Raw genomic sequence first — 26,831 nt, 5'->3', positions numbered from 1 at the left:
GGTACTTCGTACGCGGGGCTTCGAATCTGTGCAGCTCTGCACTTCCGGACGGTATTCACTCACTAATCATTCGTCTGCGGTGGTAGTTTTTTTCCCGCAAGCTTCTTCACAAGCATCTTCCTGTTCCCTGATATACAATAATTTGTTTTCGATATTTCGATAACAAATGTAAAACTAAACAGTCGATTGCTTGTCAATGATAACACTTACATTCATAATTCATTAAATTTGGTCACCTCAAAACTAAGCTATTGTTACTTGTATTCGTAGTTAGAAGAAGAATATTACAGTTTTATAAATATATAAAAAGTATCGTGTCGCAGCAAGTTTGTCATTTCCTTTGCTTTCTATATTTTTCGGTTCAAAAATGCTTTCAAATCTGATAATTACCAAACAACATTTTGTGGTTATTATCGGTAAGTAAACATGGTGTTCATTTAAAAAATATATATATATATAATGCAAACTAATTGTAGATGAAACCGGCCTGGAAAAGATATCACATCGCATACTCTACCAATTTCTAGGAGAACAGGAAAAAAACGAAAAATTAGTTGTGAAAACTCTACCGCTCAGTTCAGAGTTAAAAGATTGGACGACATTTACTAATTTCGCAAAGAAATGCTCGAAGGAAGAAAAATGCAATGTGTTGTTGCCCTCGCTTTCCGATTTAATATGCTATCAAAGCGTCGCTAAGATCATAAAATTTGTACATAAACTCCGAATTTGCGAAAAGGTGCAGCGTCTCTTTCTCTGGATAACACCAGCTAATCTTACATATCCACGTGCAGAATATTTGATATCAGCTTTCGAATATATGGCTGACATATATGTACACTTAGAAACATCCAATACTTTAACCATCATTACCCGTAAGCCAGGTGGTGGTGTCACTAACAAACGATACACATACACAAAAACTAAAAAGGAGTTTCTAGTTGAGCCAGTACAAAACTTAGATGTACAGACCAAAGCTTCACCCCCAAAAACAAGCCCAGCTGGTGGTACTTTCAAAATTGAATTAAATGAAGATGAAATGGTTGCACGCAATACACTTAAGATGCCTTACGAAAAGTATGCTTCAATATCTGTGCCTCTATGCATGTACATATTGTATATTTAATACACTTCATTTGTATTATTTTAGAACATCTGAAACAGAAGAAAGCTCAATTATATACACACCCGATGCTGCAGACGATTATGATGATGAGGAAGATCCAGATGAAGATCTCTGCATATAAACTGTTCCTAAATTTATTATTTATTAATTAGCTAAAGAAAGAGTAAGTGTTCTTCATATAAGCTATCAAAAGTTTTAATAGAATATACACAATTTTATAATGAAGCAAACATTCAGAAATACATTTTTTCTTTATATGGTTTTATAAAGTATTCCCTCGTGTTGCTTTAAAATGTGTAACAAACATTAGCAAAATACTTGATAAACGAAAAGGTTCGGAGAATGCCGTACGGTGTTAGATTATTTCAAAGTCAGTGTGAGTTTTTATATGTTCATAAAATAAATTCTAAAATTATAAAAACTTTTGTTTCGTGTTAAGTGGTGACTTTCAGCTTAGGATGGAATTCTACTAATATACATACATCTGTTTTATAAAGCACTTTGGACCCAACCAAAGGATACCCAATGGAGTATATAAATTACAAATTTTGTTTGACTATCAATAGTTTATTTTCAAAAATTAGTAAAAAGTATCGCATATTTTCGACATTAACATTTTTTCAAATATATTTTTCCTATATTGAAATGATAAGTAAACATATAAAATAAAACTGCTCAAAGTTGGTAAATGAAAGGATGTGGTCGACAGTGAATAGACGTAGTAAAATACGTACATATTTGTATTTCGAGTGTTTGAAGTCAGAAAAGCATAGACTGAATACTATTTTCTGATATATCTAGTGTATGTAGGTTAAAATGACGAAAATACATAGGCATATATATGTAAGTATGTTTAAAGATATGTGTATAGGTGCATAATTTAAAACGTGCTCTTATATTACAATAATAAAAAAGTGCAAATATGAGAACCTTCTGCAAAGATGTATTTAAATTGAGTAACTAACTTTTGTATCACAATACGTAAACTTCTAAACGACTTAAATGTTACATTAATAGTATTCATATTACATATGTATGTACGTATTTTTTACCAAGACTGAGTTTATAACACCATGCACCACCCTAATATGTTGCAATCTCTCAACTATATATTTTCTATAAAATTATGCGTTTCGAGTTTGAAAAAAAAATTGGCTAATTAACTATATTTTTAAAAGACGTGCTCGAAAATATATAAATACATTTACACTTATTTATATGCAATTTAAAATTGCAAAACTATAACAAAAACATTTGAAGCAATTGTTGATTATGAATCATTGAATTTTCAATTATCGCAACCTTTGGTTTGATTACAAAAGGACAGATATATACTATTTGGTATATGGCATTAATGTGGCGATCATACTAAATATATTTGTAAATAATATGTACATATCGTTTATGAATTACAAGCTGCTTTAAATGCAAAACACTAAATATAGTATATATAAAAAAAAAAAACTTAGATTAACGTAAACGCATACGTTCATCAACTTTTGAGCAAAGTATAAACATTACTTTTCGGATCGGGTGCCAGAGAACTCCACGGTGTTTCCCGACACAAATGTGGAGGCTCCTGGCTCATTTGAAGCGTACCCTCTTCAGCAACGCAAGTTTCCCGCAAAAAGAAAAATTTACCCACCAGCTCGTCAATCCAAAATCGGAGTTCTTCACCATTTCGTTGCGCCTTTGCGAGCTCCTTATTGAGCCTCTGATTATCCATTGGTGTTGGCAAATTTTGACGCCATTCGGCTGGTATTTCGAAATCTGCAGTCAATGATGGCTCAGACCCACCATTTACAATTTTTGCTCGCTCTGGCGTGATAGGCTTGCCACCTGCATTTGACAATGGCACAACAAGAAATTTGGTTTGTGCATATATTGCGGTACGCCCAATTAACTTGGCAGTCCACACGCCCGGCATTAGTGGGTGCTTTAGGACAGCCTTGGAGTAATTAATAGCGTCCGTATGCGAGTCTTCTATATGCAGTTCGTTAAAGTCCTGCAAACGGCCCAGCGGATCAATCCACAGTAGCGTTAGGTTGTACGAATGTGCTGCATCGTTATGCGCCATCGAACCAGCACCGGTTAATGTAAAACTTACTACAGGCTCAGAGAATGGGCCTAACATTTTGGCAAAATTACGGGCGACCTGTTCTTTCAGATCGAAATCAGTACTAACTTCGAAATTACGTAGTCTCTTTGCCAGCTTGGAATTCTTCGCATATTTTACGTACACTGCTGGCCTAATTCGGGTTTCAAACGCGAGTGTGAGGTTATGCAAGCTCTCTGTAGCTTGATAGTGCAGTAAGAAACCCTTATATTCATCTTTGAGTAAGTAGTGCGTTAATTCTAATAGACGACCAGGCCGTCTCTGTATATGATGTGATGCTATGCGAACTAAACTATCGCCAATGGTACGCATTAAATCGTCTTCTGTAGTCGGCGGATCGAGATAATCATAAAATGACTGCCAGTAGCCTTGTAAATTGACTACTTCTTTATTATGTGGACCGAAAAGCCACTCCTCTAATTGAACTAGAACGGCCTGATTTATTATCGGTTCGAATTTTCGTGCAAAAAAAAGCATCTTATTCTCGGTACTTTGCAGCCGAGGCCAATCTTCCGGCTTGAAATCGTTCGGACTACAACCACACCAATCGACTACATGCTTGTATTGGCATTTACAGCCGAGTTTTCGTTTCCAATTCGTCACATGAAGGTTGTTATCTATGTATGTGTTGCAAAAGCGCGAGTTACGGAGGACTGTGTGAAAGAATGATTCGGCTGGCAGTAATGTGTGGCGAAAAATTGTTAGAAGCCCTTGTAGTAGGGGATCAAACTGGGACTCAGTTATTACGTACTGCACGAATGGTCGTGATAGTGCCACCCAGTCACTACCTCCATCGATTTGAATGCCACTGGGTAACTGTCGGTCACCTATACGCCACATATGTGTATCGCATTCCACAAATGTCTTATCCAAACCTTGTTTCTGCACAAATCGCTGAGTTTCACGTCCGTGACTCTTCACAAAATTATATCCCTTGTTCGCGGTAAGAAAGTCAGCAAGTTTATCTAGTGTTTTTACTGGAAAATCACTTTCACTAAGATTTATAACAAAATCCCATTGCCATTCTGCAGCCAATAGATCTTCCATGCATTGCAGTAGCATTGTCAGTAAAGAGGCGCCGCCCCAGATGGTAGAAAAACGTTTTCGGCCTAAACGAATATTTGAAAACTTGGATTCTAATTCCAGCAACTTGCGGTACAGGTATGTTTGACGCTTGAAAAAAGATAAAAACAGACGTAAATGGTAAACAAGTCTGCTATATATAAATATACTACAATAGTTGCATCATGATTGTTACTTAAATTTCTTATGCTGTTACAACCACAACTTTGCCCTAGTTAAAATAAAACAATACTTACATACTATACATGCACTAAAGAAAATTTGTGTATGTGACTCGGTAAATTTGGTGTTAGACTATTTGGAACAAATGATGTTATCGTATAATGATGATTTTTCGACTCGTTACATTATCACTAAAGAAATTTAAGAAGTTGTGCATATTAACAGCTTACTTACCGCATCCACATGTATGTAAAATATATGATCAGGAGCGTAGAGGGTTTTAATTAACCGATACACTTGTCGTAGAGCACGTCCATTAAGAGTCAACAAGAATGCAATTCGGACTCGCGCAATCTCTGGTTTCGTAATTTTAGTTTCAGCGATATGCGGTGTGAATTCTATGGATTGAAAAGAAAAAATGTCAAACCATTGCTGAAAAAATAAATTATGAAATCTTACTGGCAATTCCTGTTTCGTAGACGTTAATACTAAAATATCCGCCACAAATCTCTCGTAGGTTACCAGAGCACTTCATATTACAACTAGTATCAGGCAGTTTGGTTGATAAAGGCGGCGGATTAGCGCCGCAGAAACATTCTGTAGCGTACTGAACGCCAGCATAAGGGAATCCCGATTGAAGGCACAACCGTATGCATTTTTGTGGAGAGTTGGTTGTTTTGAAATTGATGAAGTAACCCGATAGCAGCCGATATTCTTTTTCGTCCTGATAACAACCAAGGGAAGCATTTGCTGTATGATTACCAGCGGGACAATGGCTGACCAAATGCTCTGCATAAAAATTCCCTGCCTGGATGGTACATGCGATATGGGCAATTTGCTTACGACAATCTATAGTTTTGGCTCGTTGTAATGCAGATATAGCCTCCTTAGCAGATATATTACACTTAGGCTGAATGCCAAAGCGATCAATCTCCGGCCACTGCAGATTGGCATCAATATGGCGAACCGATTTTTTTCTTTTTTGTAAACCACCATTTGCGTCCCCATCATCACTGGCAGAATACTGGTTTGCACCGCCATTAGCAATAGAACGCTTTTTACCTTCATGATTAGTCTCAGTCACATCATTAGTTTCCAAATACGCATTTGTATTTACAGCGATCACATTGGAATTAGATAGGTTCAAAGACTTATAGGCAAGAAAGACCTGTAGAGCTAGTATTAGAAGACCCAAGAAAAAGAAGAGTTTGTAGCGACGCAACCACCGAACCGCAATGTTGTCAGACATTTTAGTTACTGTGCCAAATGTAGGTCGTACGGTGAAGTAGATTGGTGTATATGAAGAAATCGGTATAAACGTTGGTGCATAGATGAAATCCGTTTTGTGATATTTCTGTAGGCTGGATTCAAAGGGCTCCCGGTGACAGGTCCAGATAATGCAAAAGGCATGACAGTGGTGTAGAGGGTGCACGGTGTTGAAACTGCAGTGTTTACTGAAAGATCACTCAGTTTCTTTCAGTGTAATTTTCAAGTAAGCGGTTTTTAATTAATTTTACATTGTCCTATAAAAACCAGTACATTCTACACAATTTAAGCAATGGCAATGCACTTAGCAACTAGTGTATCCAAAATAAAAGATGAAGCATTACACGTTCACAATAGTTATGAAACGGTAGATACTATCAATCAAGATTGATAGTATCAATCAAGATTGATAGAACACAAGATTATGTAGACTGAAGCGAAAATCGAAGAATAACATTAATGGAAAGTTAAGTTGTAATACGTTCACATATAAGTAAATAATCTACTTTTTCGCGCTTAACTCATAATCCGTAATTAAAAAGCGCAATTTCCAATACAAAATTTCTCTTTCAAAATCTGATATTATAAAATAAACCCTGTGTTTTCTGGGTTCTCGATAATTATTATTACAAATGTAAGGAGAAGCATCAAAATAAAATCTAAATGAAATGGATGCCGGCAAAGAAAACAGGTCTGTAAACATAATTCTAATAAAATTTTTGTTAAATATTATTAAATATGAATTCATTTTACAGAAAAAAGCGTGTGTCCATAAACATTTTGTCCTCTTATTACTTATTATAAAATGTAATATAGAATATCCCACGTACATTGCTGCCATAATTTTTTGCAACCTCAGTAAACGATACATACGGATTTCCGCCAACTGTTTATTATTATCAGCCAATTGCGCAGTTAAATTAGCTATTTATTCTCCTTATATTTTCTTCATATCGTTAATAATAATTAAAGAAACCAAAAACACCGAATATTCCACCAAAATAATTTCTATGAAGAAAAACCTCTCAAAGTAGTATTTACAGCTGATTGTCAATCTTGCAAGTAATCTGCCATATGTGAACGGGTAGATTAATTTGGTAGATTTATAGGTGATTAATGCGGCCGCCGTAGCCGAATGGTTTGGTGCGTGATTACCATTCGGAATTTACAGAGAGAACGTTGGTTCGAATCTCGATAAAACACCAAAATTAAGAAAAACATTTGTCTAATAGCGGTCGTCCCTCGGCAGGCAATGGCAAACCCCCGACTGTATTTCTGCCATAAAAACGCTCCTCATAAAAATATGTGCAGTTCGGCTTAAAACTGTAGATCCCTCCATTTGTGGGACAACATCAAGACGCACACCACAAATAGGAGGAGGAGTTCGGCCAAACACCCAAAAAGGGTGTACGCGTCAATTATATATGTATATATAATGCAGATGTGAACGTATTATTGACAGTTTTTCAAATACAACAGTAATACATTCACACCTTTTTACTAATACACTTCCATGGCATCACTTTTTACTAATACACTACTTAGCAGAATGACTCGGGTTTTTCCCGACCAAGAGCTTTCACTCCTAGGAACTAACCCTGTCTAGTTCGCTGAACCTCACACCTGGCTTATCGTCACTGATGTAGCTCCATGTATCAAGACTGCTCCCACTGGTTCTCCTTAGGGCTGGCATAGAACCTAACCCTGGAACCGAAGCCTATTCCTGCTGTGTTTGCTAATCACGGGGGTGTTCGGGGGGACCAAACTACACATCGGTTAGATGCAAGTAGTACAACAGTTGATGCCACCAGGTCTTACCTGCTCAGACCTTAAGACGACATAGAGAGTGGTCCACACTGTTTGCGGGCACATGTTGCTCGCGCCATTTGGCGCCCTTAGCCCACACGGCTTCTACATCCCGCAATGCGCTTATGCAACCATCCAGCACCACAAATATAATTTATGGGGCTCCTCGGAGCTCCCACGAGCAACACTACTCTCCACCTTTACACCCCAACCACCTTCCCGCTCCACCTTCCCGCACACAGTCTGTTCCGTGGATCAGAGCAGAGTACCTCGGAACCTGACATCAGCTAAGTGCAACTCCTGCTTTGACTGATGCCACTTTCGGAGATGCTTTGGCCTGCCCAGTACTCGTAAGTACGTTGACCTCTGCTGTTGAGCTCTGCACCTGCAATTGCCAAGTGTTGCGCGGCCGAATAGCACTATCAGGCCATAACAACAGCGCCATGTACATTCAGCAAAGTAAACAACGAACTCACCAGGATAATGGGATATTGCAGTAACTCGCCTGACCTAACAATTGCTAGCACTGGTCTGATCAATCACATAACATGGCGATTTATGCCATTTTTTGCATCAGATCATTTACAGATTATGGTCCCGATTGAAAATCTACCGACTTCATTTACGGAAATTACCGTTCCTACGTTCACTTTAACAAAGTTAATTGGACGGGGTTCGCGGAATTCACCAAAGAAATCTTCGTCGCTCTTCCCATCCCCACCGATTTGCGCGTAGGCAAAGACGTATTCCGCAAGACGATCATCGGTGCTGGGGCTCACTTCATCTCAACTGGAAGTATCCGGGACAAACGAGCATGACCACCAGCAGGCTGATCCCGGGAATCAACGAATAGACGATATCAATTTGGAAATTCGGCAGCGGTTATCCAGCATAAGCGGATCAAATGGGCGGAACACCTGAAGATCTGCAACTTCATCGCTGCTGTGAGTAAGCTCTGGTCCCCCTGTTCTGAAAATTCAGTCTGAACTATGTCGGTATATATAATATTCTGATGCCTCGGGGCTCGTGGGTATCGCGGGTAACGAGACCTCTGAGTAGCTAAAGAGGATGGGCGCTGTAGACAACTTCTTTGGTCCGCAACCCATTCTGGCTCTCGGGTTACTTCAACCCACAAGCGAGCTTGGCAGCCTGAGAGAGGCTTATGACACAACTGATGTTACCTGGCCTGTCCGACCGACTGGCGCAGATCCTCTTGTCATTTATTTAGTTTATTTGTTGTTGTTGTTGTTGTTGAGGTGGTTAAACATTTCTTAGCTGAAATTCTCCTAATTAGTGACCAGCACCGTTTTACTACCACTAGCTCGTGAAATGATGAGATGTTTTTTTTTTTTTTTTTTTTTTTTTTTTTTGTTTCCAAGTCAGATCCATTTAGTGAGGTCCAAGAATAGGAGCAAATCCTTTATCTCTATGACTGAGATTTCCTTAATTTGCTGTAGGAAAGGCTTACCGAAGGATCGGAGTCGTGCCCTGGCTAGTCCCGGACATTCACATAAATAGTGAAACAGACTTTCCTTCGTCCCTTCCGCTTGACAGCTTCTACAGATAGGATTGAAGGGTAGATTGAGTCTAGCTGCATGATCCCCTACTTTCCAATGTCCTGTAAGGGTTGCAGTGATACGTGAAATGTTTGGCCGAGAACATCCTAACAGGTCATTCGTCCTTTGGATTTTATATGACGGCCATGTGTTTTTTGTTGTGATACATGTAGGTATTTGCTTCCATCTTCTTTCGGCTAAAGCATGATAGTGTGAAGCAATAGATGCTTTTAGTGTGTTCAGTGGGGTGGAAACTGCCACCGCCTCTGCTATGTCTAGTGTCGAGCCCTTTCTTGCTAGCTCATCCGCTATCTCATTGCCTCGTATGTTCCTATGACCGGGAACCCATATCAGGGTAATTTCAAGCCAATGGCTGAGCAGTTTCAGCTCCTCTCTACACTGTAGGACCAGTTTGGATGAAATGTATTGTAGTTGGAGTCTAACGCCTTAATAGCTGCTTGACTGTCTGAGAAGATAGCTACTCTTGCACCAACTACCTTGTAGAGTTCTAGGGATTTGCATGCTTCTCTGATCGCTGAAAGTTCTGCCTGGAACACGGTGGCATAATCAGGAAGACGAATTGATTGAGATAGGTTGAGTGGCTCCGAATGGAAGCCAGCTCCCACACCACAGTGCATCTTAGAACCATAGTAATACTAAGGTCTTTCAATGTTTATATAAATAGTACATAGTAAGACTAAGGTCTTTTAAGCAGAAGGAACTGCGTAGAGGCAAAGCTTCTAAAGCCATTGCTCTTAAAGGAATTAACATGATGATGCTGAAAAACCTAGATCCATTGTGAGTAGGATATCTCAAAAAGATTCTCAATTTGCCCTTGGCTACTCTCAATTCCAGTTGACTGGCGAGACTTGTAAAACGTAATGTTATACCATAATGAATGCTTATTAAAGCGAAAGATGGTTTCAATAGAATATATGGCAGTCGTAGACAGTGAGTGCGACCATAACTTCGAGATCGGGACGAACATTCATTTTTCAGGACTACTTGGTTAAGCCTAGCCTTAGAACCGACTGTCGTGGGAATGTCTATCATTCAAATTGGTTGCCGCAACAGACAGAACGAACCCATTGTGACGGGCCTATTAAGAACAAAGCGTTCTCTTCCCTAATTTTTATCGGAGTTTATTGAAATTAGCTGTCGAGCTGTCACTAAAAAACGTTAATTAATCCAAGAAAAGTCATCCATGAATTGCTTACAGAGCGAATTACGTTCCTTGGGAATTACGCACCAAACGCGACTGGTAGTTCGACTGTTTCGCTAGATTGGTAATACAGTTAAAGTACGTTTGCATATGCATTAATTACCAATAAATCCACAAAATTAATCTACCTGTTCACATATGGCAGATTACCTGCAAAATTGACAATCCGCTGTCAATATTGTTGTGAAAGGTTTTTCCTCATAGAAATTATTTTGGCGGAATATTTCAGTGTTTTTGGTTTGTTGGAGAAAATCCGAAAGCGACTTTTACTGAGGTTTCAAAAAATTATGGCAGCAATACGCATGGAAAATTCGATGTTACATATTATAATAAATAATAGGAGGACAAAATGTTTATGGACACACACTTTTTTCTGCAAAATGAATGCATAATTAATAATATTGACAAAAATGTTATTAGAATTATGCTTACAGCCCTGTCTTCTTTGGCGGCGTCCATTTAATTTAGTTTTAATTTTGATGTTTCTCCTTACATTCGTAATAATAATTATCGATTACACAGAAAACACAGGGTTGTATGTCAAAAAGTATGGTTATTATCTAGGATTATTTTATAATCTCAAATTTTGGGAGAGAAATTTCGTATGGGATATCTTGCTTTTTAAATACGGATAGGGAGGTAAGCGTGAAAAAGTAGATAATCTACTTATATGTGAACGTATTATTATTATTAAGCTTATACCTATCTTCGCGACCATTGTATCGGATGTTGTTTAGAACGTTTTCTTGAGAACTTAAAAATGATAATACAAAACAGATGATTTTTTTTATTATAATCTAATCTAATCTCTAATAAACCCGATACATAAAATATATCTGTATTGTTGTCGGCTGGCAACTCGCCTATGAGAGAAAACATCGAGCCGTTTGAGCAATCGACTAAAATTTCTCAACTCGCCCACTACTTTAGTGTTTATTAATCTACGTTTAAGTGCGATTAACATTTTAGTTTCATTTTTAAAGCACGAAAAAATATATAAGTACTTTTATTATAATTAGTAAATAAACATGGTGGACCCAAATCGGAAAATCAATCGGCTTACAGAAAAAGATATTGAATTTTTAGATGAATGCCAAGATGAATTCGAAAATCGTTTTACAGACGAAGATGCAGAATATATTAATCACTGTTCAAAACCGCTTCCGGACCCTCCGATAATCGAAAATTGGGGCTTTTCGGGAGCTGGCTATGGCCATCGAGGTGGAGGGGGTGGGCAACGCAATAGCTATAGCCGAAATAAATGGAATAAGCGTGGCCAGGATAGGCACTACCATGGTGGTGGTAATCAATCATACAGATATAACAAAAGACGAGTAAACAATGAACCCTACAACGTTAACTTTCGTGGTGGCCATAGCCGTGAGGAGCGTCCTCACAAGCCAATGGATATAAGGCGAGACTATGGGAACTTTGTCCCTGCGTCGAAGGATTAAACACTATGCTAGTTTTATTCAACGTTGTTTGTTACACCAAAACTGTAAAGATTTTAATTATATAAAAAATAAATAATGACTGCACGAATGCAAGAAAGCATTTTTGATATATGGGCTGTATATATTTGCATACATTAGGTGGAGTTATAATGAAAAAATGCTTAATTTAAATATAAGTGCCAATGACTTTTAAATAAGTACAAGTATATGAATATTACATTGTGATGCAAATAGTTACACACAGTTTATGTCAACTAATCTTCATATGTATATATAAGAGTTGGATGAATTTACGACCTTCATACTCTAGATTCTTTCAATTCATCCGCGACTTCATCATCATCGCTGTCGAGTGTCGCTGCAGTTGACATACCTACACCCATAGCACTCAACAAATTCGAAACTGGTCCCGGTCCACCCAACTGCGATTTATAACTATCGACTATGTTTTTTAATGTGTTAACATTAATGTTAATTGGTTGGAATGACTCAATGTCATCAAAATCATCGTCTGTTCCTTTGGGTACATTAGAAGCGCTCTTATTTTCAAACGATTGCCCAATTGTAGTTTTTGCCAGTTCTTTGTCCATTTGGTCCATGTAATTTTTTATATGAACATCAATGTTTTTGTCACTATTCGCCATCGATTCGAAATTGTGCTCCAAATTGTTATCATCTTCATAATCACTCATTTCTGAATTAGAATCCCATTTATCTTCCGGGATAACAAAATCTAAAAAGTTTCGTACATGTGTGCTATCTTCAGCTTCTATGTTTGTGCCTTTTTTGTTGTGATTGGTCATTAAAGTTTCGTTAATAAGTGAGTTTCGATTACATGCTTGACGCATTGAATAATTTTTTCTAAGCTTTGTTTTTAAATCATTATTTTGTTGTCGAGTAGCACTTGCTCCTGATTCGATTTCATCAGAATCTGAATCTGTTTCATCACCTTCATTGTCTATACCTTCATATGTTGATTCTTTTTCGAGAAAATCAGTAAAGTTTCTTGTGAATTCTTCAGCATTGATGTCTCCATTCGACTTATACAGTTTTTTCGGCCCATAACGTTCCATTAACATGGCATCTAAATTATCTGCACTAATATTTAGCCAGTCGTCAGAATCACTTGGCTGAAAATGTTATTCGTACAGTAAATTAACAAATAGAGAAATGTAATATTTTTGCTTACCTCTAAATTGTTTTCGTCATCACACAAATGATCGGTCGAAGTATCTATACTTTGAAGTAAATTCAAAATTTCTTGTCCGACTAATGGCATCGTTCGAAAACGTTCGTTAAATTTCGTAAAATATGTGCGTGCTCCATTCCAAAGTCGTTTATACTCCTCCGACCCTTCCAAATTATCTCGAAAGTAGCCTTTTGATATTAAACTTTTGACATAAGTGCGCCAGGCTGGCCCATTTTCTTCCTGATTTGAACTTTTAGCTTGAGAGGCCAAAATTTCAAAACCGCAGGCAATTTTTATGCCTAATATCTGCTCCTTATATTCTTCACTATAGTTGGACTCACTTAGTACCCATCCAACTTTCCTATCGGGCTTATATTGGGTGTGCGTAAGCATAGCATAGAGACAACGAGTAAATCGAATATTGGTTCGAACACACTGCTCCGGTGGGAAAAAACGCATTGAACGACAAGCCTTTAAATCAATAGCATCACGTTCGCAGAAAGCACGCACTGCTGATGAAATTAACGACGGACGCTTTTTAAGCAGCCCTGCGACACCCAAAGGCAAACGCACGATTTGGCGATGTATCGCTGTATTGGTATTTCCTTTAAATTCTTTCGTACGTTCATTTATGCTGTCTTGAATTTCCTTGGAAACTCGATAAAGGGTGTGATTTTTACGAATTTTTTCAATGGCCGTCGTTACTGGTAACAATTTTTCGGAATTAGATGGCGGATTTTGCACCAAATGTATCTCTCCATTGGCTATGTAAACCTACAGAAACTATGGTTAACTTATCAATTAAAAAATTATAGTTCCGAATACATACTCGTTGGTCACAACTGTCTGGATTGGCCCAATCAGGAAGCGCATCAGCAGCTTCAATTAAGAGAAATTCCCCATCTGAGTCTATAACACGTGCCACGCATCCTGGAATCTCACGTGTCAGCTCATGCAAGAGATACACTATGAACCACTCGTCCTCGATATTGTCGCCATAATGTGTAACGCCATGCAGATGTGGTGGAAGAGGCAGCGCTACATTCAAAATACATTATGATTTATATTAGCATGTGCTAAATTATAAGTAGACAGAAAAATAAAAATAGACCGCACGACAAAGAATATTACGCACTTACCCTTGGGAGAACCAGGGGAACTATCGTTAATCTCGTCATTCAATAGTCTTTCCTGCGCACACTCTGAACGTGTTTGTAATTGAAATTCATCTTTGTGCCAAATATAGCCATAGTTTTCAACACGTCCACTCACGAACTCCATGCATTGTTTTTCAAACAGAGATAATTGCGTTCGCAGTTGCTCCAAGTCTTTACTTTCTTCCTGTACATTTGTTAAATTATCTGGCAATAATGGGAAAATGAAATACTCTACGAAATCGTCTTCGCGAACAAATTCTAATTTACAGCCAGGCAATTTCGTCATGTTTAAATACAATTATTTTAAAGCTTTACTCTTGAGGAAGAAAATGGACCCAGCCGTTGGTCAAATTGCCCGTGTACATCAAAAACGAAATTGTATTTATTTTTAACCAACAATCCTCACCAGACAGCACACTATTTTATCCTTTGTGATCCATTTGTGAACCTGACAGCCGATAAGAGTTGCCAGCCGTATAATTTTGACAAAAACTTGTCATCACACTTTGGATACACAAATAACTGGTGTTAATATGTGTTCAACAATATATATGTATATAAATTAAAAAACACTGAAGGAGTTTATTAGAAAACCTGTGATATAATTGAATTCATAAAATAGAGACGGTGTGTCCCATTGAGATTTAGTTCAAATTAGAACGAAGTGGTTTTTTGCAAAATTTGGCGTTGGAAATACTGAAAGTATAATTACTTTGGTTTAAGTTTCTGTTTTGACACACAATATTTAAATATTTTAACATTTTGTAATTAACGAAGTAAATAATGTGATCATTTTAGTTTTGAAAAAGGATAGTTATTTTTACGATGGCCCATTCGATTTTTTGTGAAAAATAATATAAATTTTCCAATGAAACTCCCAAAAAATATTTATTTAGTGCTTATTTTGCAAATTAGCACCACCACTATTCAGTTAATAACAGTTTTCAAGTTATATGTTCGCAAACTTTACCCTTTAATCAAATACGCAAATTGCAAGATTTGACCACAAATTAAGAAATATATATGTACGTATTTAAATGAATAGTATTTTAACTCCCCCTTACTTTTGATAGCTCAGAAAGTTCCCATAACTTTCCATTTCGACTTCATAATTTTAATGTGGTTAATGTTTGATAAATTTCTGAAATTGTCAACTTTTGGCGTTTACATCCGCAAATATCTAGCAAAATAGGGAAATTGGAAAAAGAAGTTGATTATTTACTATTTTAAATATTTTTCTCTTTCAGAGAGATTATTTAGCTATATAATAGTAACTACTTTTTTAAGAATTTGGAGTTTTTCTCTTTCAAAGAGCGTATAAAAAGTACGAAAACGCAGTTTGACGTAAGTAAGAATTTGTAGGTTTTCATGCTTGTAATTCGGCTGCCGTAGCCGAATGGGTTGGTGCGTGATTACCATTCGGAATTCACAGAGAGAACGTATGTTCGAATCTCGGTGAAAACACCAAAATTAAGAAACACATTTTTCTAGTAGCGGTCGCCACTCGGCAGGCAATGGCAAACCTCCGAGTGTATTTCTGCCATGAAAAAGCTCCTCATAAAAATATCTGACGTTCGGAGTCGGTTTGAAACTGTAGGTCCCTCCATTTGTGGAACAACATCAAGACGCACACCACAAATAGGAGGAGGAGTTCGGCCAAACACCCAAAAAGGGTGTACGCGCCAATTACAATATATATATAGGTATATATAATTCACAAAAGTTAAAATATAAAATAGAATATTGCCAATTTTAGTACGATCTTACCGTAGTATCTGCACCCTTTTTTAAATTAACTTGTTTCTATTGAAGCTTTTTGACAACACATTTTCTAAATTAAGCTTTTTATTTGCATTTTGTATGCTTCGGTATAACTGTTTTTTTACTGCCAATTCTTACACGGAAAAGTATATCAAGTAAAATCTTACAACTTCTCCTCGAATATAAGAATTAGTTTGCTCTCTAGTTTTCATTCCTTTGCAAATTTTCGAGTATGAAATAACTGTAATGTGATTGTACTAGCAAATGCTACAAATGCGTTCATGAATAGAACTATTTACTGAACGATATTGCAAATATTTACTAGAAAACTAGCTCAGCAAACCTATTGCCATACCAAATTCACAATAAATTTCAGTCGTAACTATTGTGAATTTCCTTCAAACTGCAAACGAACAAACCGATTTTTCTGCCAGTTGCCCTTTGCTACGTTATACTGTTCGTAAATATTTACGAATGAGTAGGTGCAAAATGGGAGTAAACAAAATTAATTATGTGAACTATGCAGGAGTTGATTCATGATTCGGCAGTTTTTTGCCCCGAATAAAATCTAGAATCAATATTATGAAAAGGTATTTGGTAACCAGCAGTTTTCCTAAAAAGAAGACATCAATCAGTTCGTCCGTCTTTATGGCTGTAACACACCGGCTTTTATTTTGTTTTGTTTGGTTCTTTACGCGGTTGTATAGAGAAAGCAATATATTGACAGCGAAGAGGTAATGAACTGTCAAATTGGAAAGAAAAATGGCTGCTTTGTTTGTTTCAACTTGGTCTACGGAAAAATTTTGCAATCTCTTTTCTACAGATTAATTACGTTTTTAGAAGAATTTGAGGCTAATAAAATTACACAAGTTCTTTCGCTTATAACGTTGATCTGTATGTAGAAAACTTAATCGAAATGGAAGGCATTGAAGCATCTCAGGAAGAAGATCGATTGTGTTCAGGTGAGTTGTCTTTGTTTAGAAGCTCTTATTTTGGCATTTAATTACATTTTAAATGGGACAAATGTCGTTCTGGATATTTCGAAAATACTGCATTGCTTATAGCTAAAACAATAAATCTTAATGGACAGTCTCAAGATGAGCTGCAATTTTGCAGTGCTACTGCCCTCATTTTACTACGGGCGCATACTTAATGACCCCAATTTTACGCGTATTGCGTGTAGTGAAAATCTTAATTTCAGGAAAGATCCAACTTAAATTTAATGCATTGCGGCTTGCTGGTGTTTATTGAAATGCCAATTAGCGGTTCAATTTGATATTACCGCTAACTCACGTAGGGCCATACCTGGCTGTACGAATGCCCAAAATTTACTTGGTCCGGATACTAAATCATAAAGTGAAACTATGCAAAGAACTTTGGTAAAACGGATAACCCAATATCAAAACAACATTGCTCCGATATTTTTTCACCAAAAAAAGCTCAGATATGAAGAAAATTTGAGCTTGAAAACCTTTGGAATATATTGGCGGTTTAAGTCTCGTTAGGAAAACCCCTCTTTATAATGAAGTGTCAACTCCAAAACTTCTATATAAGCGACAAAACTGCAATCTAAACACTCCCAGAATTTTTTGACCGAACATTCTGTACCAGATTATATTATATATTGGGGGATTTGACACTTGTGGAAAAATCGATTGATTGTTTTATTCAAAATGAGCATATATTGTATATATAATTGGCGCGTACACCCTTTTTGGATGTTTGGCCGAGCTCTTCCTCCTATTTGTGGTGTGCGTCTTGATGTTCCACAAATGGAGGGACCTACAGTTTCAAGCCGACTCCGAACGGCAGATATTTTTATAAGGAGCTTTTTCATGGCAGAAATACACTCGGAGGTTTGCCATTGCCTGTCGAGGGGCGACCGCTATTAGAAAACTGTTTTTCTTAATTTTGGTGTTTCACCGAAATTCGAACCAACGTTCTCTCTGTGAATTCCGAATGGTAATCACGCACCAACCCATTCGGCTACGGCGGTCGAATTACTTAGCAGTTAGTAAATTAAATTATGCTCCCGAGCAGAGTGAACAAAGAAAAAATAACTATATTATTGTTGTCTAACCAGGATAAAAAGATCTCGAAAATTTTTGAGGGAATGCTGCTGAAGTAACAGTCCTTGGCCGATGCATGTATGTATGTATATCTGGGAAGTTTCGGTAATGAAATACCAACTGTCGTGGGAACGTCTCACTAAACTATTTGTATTTGTGATTTTTTTTTTCGTGGATTTCTAAATTTAAACGGCCATTTAAATTTTCCTTAGAAGTACATAAAGAGAATTTCCATTTTTTGATACTTACGGAATCTTAAATATTTTCAAAGTTAGAAAAGTAGAGAACTAATTACGTGATATTATATTGATACGCAAAGAATTCAATTACTTTGCACAATTACATCTGCCATTAGAGCATAGGACTATTTTAAAAGATTTTTTTTACTATGATTTTAGTTTTGTACCTGCATATGGACATATATATATAATTTTTTTTGATTGTTGCTATAGCACTCGAGTGTGCCCTTTCCATTCGCCAGACTTTCTCAAACAATTTTGGGTTGGTTGTTGTTGTAGTAGCATCAATCATTTTCCCTATCATTTTTGTGTCACGTTGCTTATTCTGGTATCGTAAGGCCGTTAAGCTTTATTCTTCTACCACAAGAACAATATAGAGTTTGCTGATATTCGATTTACAGTTTACCATTTAGCTTCATCTTTCATAAAGATATTATGGATGATATTGATGATGAGATATTCTAAGAGATCGGTCTCACGACTTACTTATACTCGTACATGATGGCTTAAATTTCAGCTTGCAAGACGCTGATGTGTCGAGAAAAAGACAATAGCCGCGATAGGATTAGTTGAAATTACCATGCCAACGAAATATGGGTAAGTAGAAAACAGAGATTGAAAAGGACACAAGCCAAACCCTTCCAATGTGCAGTTAAGTTGTGGAAGTATGAAAAAATCTGCTTCGACCATTTTATTTGGCTTAAAACCCACTTACCCACTTTATGCATTCAAATGAATGCTGGTGAAGCATCTGCTATCCGTTTTCTTGCGAACTGAGTATCTAGAATCATATCATATCAAGCGCATTCTTTCTCGTAGGGGTCTAGAAACATTAATACTTTTTTATATTACAAGTTTGCTTGCTTCGACTTCGATTATTATTGTGTAATTTACAAAATATTTTCAAGCATTGAAGGAAGAACTTTTGCCAAGAATGTGCTTATTATATACGTTCGTATACATACATATATATGTACGTACATATATAATTTATAAAGTACCTATGATATAGGTAAGTAACTCTCTGCAAATATTAGAAAAGTTAGGGTTACATGCAAATTGAATTATCAGAATCTATGAAAATATGAATTTATTTTTAATGCCGCGTTTTTTCCTGCAAGATTTTTAGGGTAATTTTTTAATTTTGTTAAACGTATGTGTTTTATTGTGTTTTATAAGCATTTCAATAGAGAACTCACAAGAAACAGCGCATACATGAAACACGTAATGCAATTACTCGTAAACATTACACAAACAGCTGATCGAATGTTTGATGACCACTTGTTTTGTATCTGCTTTCCGCTTTCTCTTCTCCCATTTCATTTTTCATACACATATGTATGTAACGGAATTTTCGTTCGTGTGCCGGAAAACTAGTGCCGGTGTTGTTGCAGTGGATAGGAAAGAAGAGGGTGTGTGGCTATTTATCGGAATGAAAATGCTTTTGGATTTCGCATTATCGCACCCGCCGCTTACATATGAATGTATACATATATGTATGTACGTGTTTTACATGTGAGTGGTTAGCCCACTGAATGTTTGGTTGGCTGGCTGGCTGGTGTTAATAATAATTTACGTTTTTTTGCTCTTTGTTCTATCGCTGCTTTTAACGTATGTAGTATTTTGTTTTTATGTTTTTGTGTTAGTACGTTTTGAAATTATTTTTGGTTTGCTTTGCTTGTTCGTTTTTGCTGCCTATAGGAAAAAAAAAACGATTTTTTTGCTCTCCAAAGGTTCGACTTTTATTTTAGCTCATTTTAGCGGCAGCAGTTTATCATTAGCTGTGGTCGCATTTGCATGTCGTGAACGGGTTCGTGTAGAAAATTTTTATTATGAATTATTCTCATCGAAAAATTTGTTGTGACGAAACTTGAATAACACACAACATTATTGATGGTGCAGACATACATATATATGCATAAATAGAAGTAATTACGATTTGTTTTGAGTGTTGCGAAGTGATTTTAAAATTATCGAATCAAAATATTATTGCACAACTCCTGTGAATAGAAAACAATTACAAAATTAGATTTCTTGGAGTGAAAGTAGAAGTAAATAGTGTAATACAATATAAGTGAAAAGAATATTCCAACTCTATATATGTATGTATATGTTCATAAAAATGAAATTAAATACGCAAAACTCAAATTTTTCAGATAAATGATGACTTAATTAAAAATAAACGATTTTCTATAAGTGGCTACACCGGTTGCTTTCGCAGTAGTTCATCTTGTCCACCAAATCCTATCAAGCCTTGTTAGCAGTTTCTGCCTACTGTTAGATGAGTTAGACATGATGATCGGTGACTACAACGCCCTGGCAGGGTTTAGTAAACTGCTTCGACAACAACAAACAAGTTTATGGCAAAGTACTTTTGATAACACGATTACCGAAATTAGGGCGCAAATTATCAATTATTTGATGCATTGTTTAATATGGAGCACCATTCTGCTGACACCAATTATCGTCCAAATTGATACCTTCAGTTTCAGTTCACGAAGACTCGGCCAACCATGATTGGAGTCGTTCATCGTGGAGCGAAATGGTATTTTCATCCTTATTTTGAGGAAAAAATTATGAAGTGATGCTCACATTTCAAAATTCACAACAAACTGCCGCTTTGTGAATGTGTTAGCTTCTAGAAAATCACGTGCGGATTTTTCTATGCTAAAAATCGCTGAGTTTAAAATGCACAACGTCCAAAGCCTTCTTTCAATTAACCCACCGAGCACTCACTTCGGAAATGGGCTTGCAATATTCATTACTGTTGTTCAAGCGTAAAGCGACTCATTTCGTTCTATGGAGATATGATACTGGCTGAAAGTTTTGAGCGGGAAAAAGCCAAAAGAACATATGATTTAAAAATAAACCTGTATTTAGACTACCCCATACACACATACTTATCTAAATATACAGTTACATATGTACGTATGTAAGTTTTCTTTGTATGTAATTAACTTCATATGTATGTGTATTTTCGAATTTGTGGTCCGAATTGTTTATAATTTACATTTGCGTTAAAAATGTCTATTACTGGAGATGATTATTTTTGTTTTGGTTTTTTTTTTTGTGATTTAAGCCTTGTTGTTGTAGCCAGGTTCATATAAAATTTACATACATAGGTAGGTACATATGTATGTATAAATAGTTTACGCCAGTTTGCCCGTCGTGTATTTGAATGCTCCGAATTGAAGTCAGTTGGACGACAATGCGGGTGCCTCGGTGCGATGTGTGGTGGAACGCGTCATATTTTTGTCTCTCGCTGAGCTCAAAATTTTATGTAAAGCAGCGGCACGCAGCAAAGTCTTATTTGACTCAGTGCGCGCGCGCTAATTAATACAGTTTTATTTGCGCTCCTGTTTTTTTTTTGTTTTTTTGTTTTGTTTTCATACCCAACTCATAAAAGTGCTAAGGTTTTGTAACGCTTCGTCTAAGATGAAGTGTTGTCAGGCTATGATCTAATGACAATAAAATTGAAAAAAATTAAAATAATCATGTAGGCAAATTTGGCGCAAACTCAGTTGCACTAAAAGCGTTGATAACGTCGCTCTGTCTGAAACTATGTAATAATTCAATTTCCACGTTCGTACGTTATCGTATCCACAGCGGTCAAGGACAGCCACTCCAGCCGCATTCCTCAAAAGTTCATTGGGAATGTTTAATGTTGTTGCAACAACAATTGAATTCAATTGCCATATACAGTTGCGAACATTGAAATCCAGATAAATAAAACTAGTGTTATTTTATTTAAATAGTGAATAGCAGTAAATAACAAGTATTTTAAGTAGTAAATAAATTTTTATTTACAGAATTTTGTTTCTAATAACATTAGAAAATCGTCTTAGGTTATTAAGATATTAGATATTCTAAAACCACCAAACCGCATAATTTGTAGAGCCTCCTTTACTTTTTAACGGCTTTGTATAAAAAAGGCCTTAGCAGCCAGTTTCTTCAATTAAAAATTATTTCAAAATTTATAAACACTTAATTTTTATTAGTAATAATAACAAATAAATAAAAATTAACAACTTTTATGCGCCGACATTGAATAGATTTTATTGTTGTGGTTGTTGTAAAAGCATAAAACTTCACCACAAATTTTTAGGTAATGCTGCTGGGGTAACAGGCCCATGTCTGATATATGTGAATCAATAGATTCTGCATTACTTCTGCTTCTATGGCGTTATATCGGGTGAAACAAAAAATAAAGGAGCTGTAAACATGCGTAAAAGTGTATATCCACCGTTTTGGCAATATGGTTTTTCTCGTTTATTGGCAAGTTAAAATATTAAATTTGGAGCTTTCCAAAACCCTGTTACCTCCCTATTACACATCGCTGAAAAGCTCATTGCATAAATTTGGAATCGTCTTTAACTTTTTGCTGCCGCAGGCGACTTTGGCATCAAAAGTCGTACTGAAATCTCCAACGCCAACGTCAGCCTTGGTATTGTTTGCTTGAGTTCTTAGTTAATGAGCTCTACAGATTTGAAATCATTCTGTGTGTTATTAATACACCCTTCTCTAAGCTGATCCATTTCACATCTTCTGAATCCTTTTAGAACCCTCTTAAAATAATCAGTTCTCTCGTGTGTTTTGTAAAATCCCCTATGAAAAACTTCCTAATTTTGAACAAATCTCGATACTAAACTAATCTTTATAAAAACAAATATGTATGTATATAATTGGTGCCTACACTTATGTGGAGTGTTTGGCTGAGCTCCTTCTCCTACTTGTGGCAAGCGTCTTGCTGTTGTTTCACAAATGGAGGAACCTACTGTTTTTTTATGAGGCAAATGATTTTTTATAAGCGACTTTTCATGGTAGAAATACACTCTTATGTACTAATCTTCATGCGAGTTCAAATATAGCACTGCTATTTTGGAAATTTTGCTTTTTAAAAAATACTTGTCAATCATCATCAAAAAAAGTAACAAAACTCGAAAGTTTTTGAAAGTGTGATATTCTTTCTAATTTAATCTGTATTTGTGGTGGTAATAACCAGGCCAGCTTCCTAAAATATGCGGGTGCAAAGTTTTAATTAATAATCATTAATAAACATAGCACAGTGTACACAGTGAGCCAGCCTTTGAAGACATGCTTATTTGACAATTCATATTGGAATGTACTTTATATGTGTTGGTAGTTTGCTTCCATTAACCCAACAACAGCTTACGTAGTTATTTCATAAAGTTTTTTATTTACAGTAATATTTTTTGTATTGCTTTAGTGTTTCCGTTAACTTGCCTTTGGTTCAAATTGGATCAAATTTCTCCCCATCTGAGCATCCAATCTCGTCCGGAATTTGGGATTAAATTAAGTCTCTTAATAATATAATCTGAGATGTACTCTAATGCGGCTTCGTAAAATTTATCGACCTCAATACTCTCTTCAAATTATTCCCATGGGTTACTATTTCATCTAATAATACGTTCACATATGAGAACATAGATTATCTACTATTTCGTGCTTAACTCCCAATCCGTATTTAGAAAGCGAGATTACCCATACAAAATAACTCTCCCAAAATCTGAAATTATAAAATAATCCTAGATTATTACCATACTTTTTTCCATAGCTAATTAATTTTACGAATGGCAAAGTAAAAACTAAATAAAATGGATGCCGGCAAAAAGCCAGGTTAATAAAATTTTTGTTATGTATACCGTGGGCAAAAAGTAAGGTTAATTTGGTTGTAAAATGAAAAATCTTTATTTATTCTTGTAAATCAATTTCATCCCCTTTAAAATAAACCCCTCTCGATGAAATACACTTATGCCAACGATTTTTCCAATCCCCGAAACATGCCAAATAGTCCATTTCCGGTATAGCCATCAGCACCTTCTTCGATTCAGCTTTTATCTCCTCAATCGACTCGAAACGCGTTCCCCGGAGTGGTCTCTTGAGTTTTGGGAATAGCCAGAAGTCACACGGAGCCAAATCAGGCGAATACGGTGGTTGCGAAACGATATGCGTGGAATTTTTGCGTGGAAATGGTCACGAAGAACGAGTGCAGTGTGAGACGGTGCATTATCATGATGCAAAAACCAAGAGTTGTTGGCCCACAATTCTGGGTTTTTTAGACGAATTGCTTCACGTAAACGACGCATAACGCTCAAATAATATTCCTTATTAACAGTTTGGCCAGGTGGAAGGAATTCATAGTGCACCACACCACGAAAATCGAAAAAAAACTGTCATCATGACCTTTATTTTTGAACGACTTTGATGTGCTCTTTTCGGTCTGGCCCTGCCTTTAGCACGATATTCGCTTGATTGGTCGGTTGTTTTAGGGTCGTAAGCACAAATCCAAGTCTCATCTCCCGTAATGATGCGTTTGAGCTTGTCCTGATAGTCTGAAAGCATTGTTTCACACACATCAACGCGACGACTTTTTTCCAAGAAATTGAGAGTTTTCGGTACCAAACGAGATTTGACTTTTCGTAGGCCCAAATGGTCTTTCAAAATGGTTTTCACAGATCCCGCTGATATTCCAATCATATCAGTAAGGTCTTTAATAGTCAACCAACGATTTTTGAGCACTAACTCCTTCACTTTATTGACGTGTTGGTCATCTGTTAACGTCGATGGTCGTCCGGAGCGCTCCAAGTCATCAACACGTTCTCGACCCTCTTTGAAGTCTTTGTACCACTTATAAACATTTTTCTGCGACATGGTCGAATCACCAAATGCCTTCTGCAACATGCTAAACGTTTCCGCAGCCGAAATTTCATTCCGCAAACAAAATTTGATGGCACTTCTCCGCTCAATCAAATCAGACATTGTAAAAATCGAAAAATGTACTCTTGGTCGTTTGGTAAACACAAGCGTAAATATAGATATTACTGATAATGACATTCACATGAAAGTTGTTATTAACAGTGCTGTCAACTCATGAAAAAAATAACTAGAGCGAAATTTTAACCCCGCGAAGTTTGACAAATAAATTCACCTTACTTTTTGCCCACAGTATATTATTAACTATGTATTCATATGACAGATAAAAGCGAGTGTCCATAAACGCTTTGTCCACTTATTATTTATTACAAAATGTAATATCGAATTTCGATAGGTGTATGGCTGCCATAATTTTTTGTAACCTTAGTAAACGTCGTTTACGGATTTCTTCTAACTATTTATTACTAGTAGCCAATTGCATAATTAAATTAGCTATCTTCTTGTCTTTTCTTCATATCGTTAATAATAATTAAACAAAGCCAAAACTCCAAATATTCCACCAAAGCAATTTCTATGAAGAAAAACCTTTCAAAACAGTAGACGTCCAGGTTTAGAAGAACATTTGTAAGAATAGAATTTAGAATGTTATTTAGTAAAAATAGCTTTAAATCGAATCTTCATTTAATAAAGAATGTTTATAAGTGAATATTGTTACGTTTCTGTGTTTGTATTTAAGTGAAATACGCGTCTGTAACAGGGCATTTTTTCAAGCTTATGCAAAAAAGAAGTATTTTTAACGTTAAATATTGCTATTAATTCTTAATTGTAATTTATAAAAAGTACTATAAATCAAAAGGCTGATATAGTGACTTCATTTGCGTGTTATAATTTTTAAATTCGGTCCACACACTTAGACATTATAAGCAAATTTATCGTGGTAGCAATGGAAAGCCCAGCCTAATAAAATGTTACTATGAATGAACTTGAACAAAAACTATCTGCTTACGAAAAATTACTGATAAAATACTGTTATTCAGTCAGATAAAACGACAATTTGCACTATTAAATTTAGTGCCCAAATAACGGAGGAAATATGAAATTGTCCGGTTTGTAGCAATGCCTGGTTACTCAAGAAGAAGACCGTACATTTGTAGTCGAATTTGGGGGAAAAGTTCGTGACGCTACTATAATGCTTCTCGTTTATATACACTTCTTTATTTGTTTACATTTTGATGTTGGCTTGCTATTTGAAAAAGATTGCTGCAGCGGGAGTAAAGTAAAGTATAATCCAGCACAAATATCGATTTGAAATCACTGTTATTAAATTTTGAACCATTTTGCATATTAAATGTGTTTATTCATGCTTTGAGTAATCAGCTCTGTTTTCTACATTTTTGCTTCATCGTATAATTCTTAATAAAAACAAAAACATCTCGTTGAGAAACTGACTTCACGGCTAGAAAAGAACAATTTTTTGGGACCATTGGGAGTAGGATTTTTCACAAGGGTTTTCAATTTGTCCTTGGCCACTCTCATCATCCCTGACAAGTGGAAAGCAGGGAGAGTAGTCCCCCTACTGAAACCTGGGAAACCTGGGCAATCTTATCGCCCCTTAACTCTCCTTTCCCCAGTGGTAAAGACACTTGAAGTTCTCCTACTCCACTGCACTCACCGCCATAAACGCCCAGGTAAACCGCGGGCTTAACCAAAACCGCCCCTGCGAGAGGACTGTCCTAGTAGCGTTGGACATGAAGAAAGCTTTCGATACAGTCAGCCATTCCAGGCTACTAGATGATATATATCAGTCGACACTCCCGTCAGAGCTGAAGAGGTGGTCCGCAAACTACCTGAGCGGTCGTCACTCGCCAGTGATTTTTCGAGACCAAATATCAAAGCAGAGGAAGATTAAGCAAGGTGTACCGCAGGGTGGTGTCCTTTCACCCTTGCTTTTCA

The 26,831-nt window shown here is 36.5% G+C and overlaps 5 protein-coding genes across 7 annotated transcripts in view; 3 read left to right on the top strand and 2 right to left on the bottom strand.

Moving 5' to 3' along the window:
- Positions 1-285: 285 nt before the first annotated feature.
- Positions 286-2,056, top strand: LOC129242698 (elongator complex protein 5). The gene is made up of 3 exons (XM_054879495.1): positions 286-416; positions 477-1,074; positions 1,148-2,056. The coding sequence occupies exons 1-3, from the start codon at positions 368-370 to the stop codon at positions 1,242-1,244; spliced, it is 744 nt and encodes a 247-aa protein (XP_054735470.1). The 5' UTR covers positions 286-367; the 3' UTR covers positions 1,245-2,056.
- A 100-nt stretch (positions 2,057-2,156) lies between these two features.
- LOC129242697 (xylosyltransferase oxt) lies at positions 2,157-6,071 on the bottom strand. Its single transcript, XM_054879494.1, has 3 exons — positions 4,944-6,071; positions 4,719-4,882; positions 2,157-4,412 (listed from the first exon to the last, which is right to left on the bottom strand). The coding sequence occupies exons 1-3, from the start codon at positions 5,731-5,733 to the stop codon at positions 2,616-2,618; spliced, it is 2,751 nt and encodes a 916-aa protein (XP_054735469.1). The 5' UTR covers positions 5,734-6,071; the 3' UTR covers positions 2,157-2,615.
- A 5,173-nt stretch (positions 6,072-11,244) lies between these two features.
- On the top strand, positions 11,245-11,895 carry LOC129242696 (RNA guanine-N7 methyltransferase activating subunit). The gene has a single exon (XM_054879493.1). The coding sequence runs from the start codon at positions 11,363-11,365 to the stop codon at positions 11,786-11,788; it is 426 nt and encodes a 141-aa protein (XP_054735468.1). The 5' UTR covers positions 11,245-11,362; the 3' UTR covers positions 11,789-11,895.
- LOC129242695 (protein ecdysoneless) lies at positions 11,877-14,593 on the bottom strand. The gene is made up of 4 exons (XM_054879492.1): positions 14,117-14,593; positions 13,807-14,015; positions 12,978-13,751; positions 11,877-12,918 (listed from the first exon to the last, which is right to left on the bottom strand). The coding sequence occupies exons 1-4, from the start codon at positions 14,418-14,420 to the stop codon at positions 12,088-12,090; spliced, it is 2,118 nt and encodes a 705-aa protein (XP_054735467.1). The 5' UTR covers positions 14,421-14,593; the 3' UTR covers positions 11,877-12,087.
- Positions 14,594-16,447: 1,854 nt separating this feature from the next.
- LOC129242694 (protein furry-like) overlaps positions 16,448-26,831 on the top strand; it is a 110,219-nt gene continuing 99,835 nt past the window's right edge. For 2 of the 3 annotated variants that reach the window (XM_054879490.1, XM_054879491.1), the window contains exon 1: positions 16,646-16,857. In XM_054879490.1, the coding sequence (XP_054735465.1) occupies positions 16,812-16,857 (46 nt within the window). In that variant the 5' untranslated portion in view covers positions 16,646-16,811. The other variant, XM_054879489.1, reaches the window with a different exon arrangement.

Source organism: Anastrepha obliqua, chromosome 3 (genome assembly GCF_027943255.1).
Source record: "Anastrepha obliqua isolate idAnaObli1 chromosome 3, idAnaObli1_1.0, whole genome shotgun sequence".
Lineage (NCBI taxonomy): Eukaryota > Metazoa > Arthropoda > Insecta > Diptera > Tephritidae > Anastrepha > Anastrepha obliqua.
This window is presented reverse-complemented; position numbering and strand designations above follow the sequence as displayed.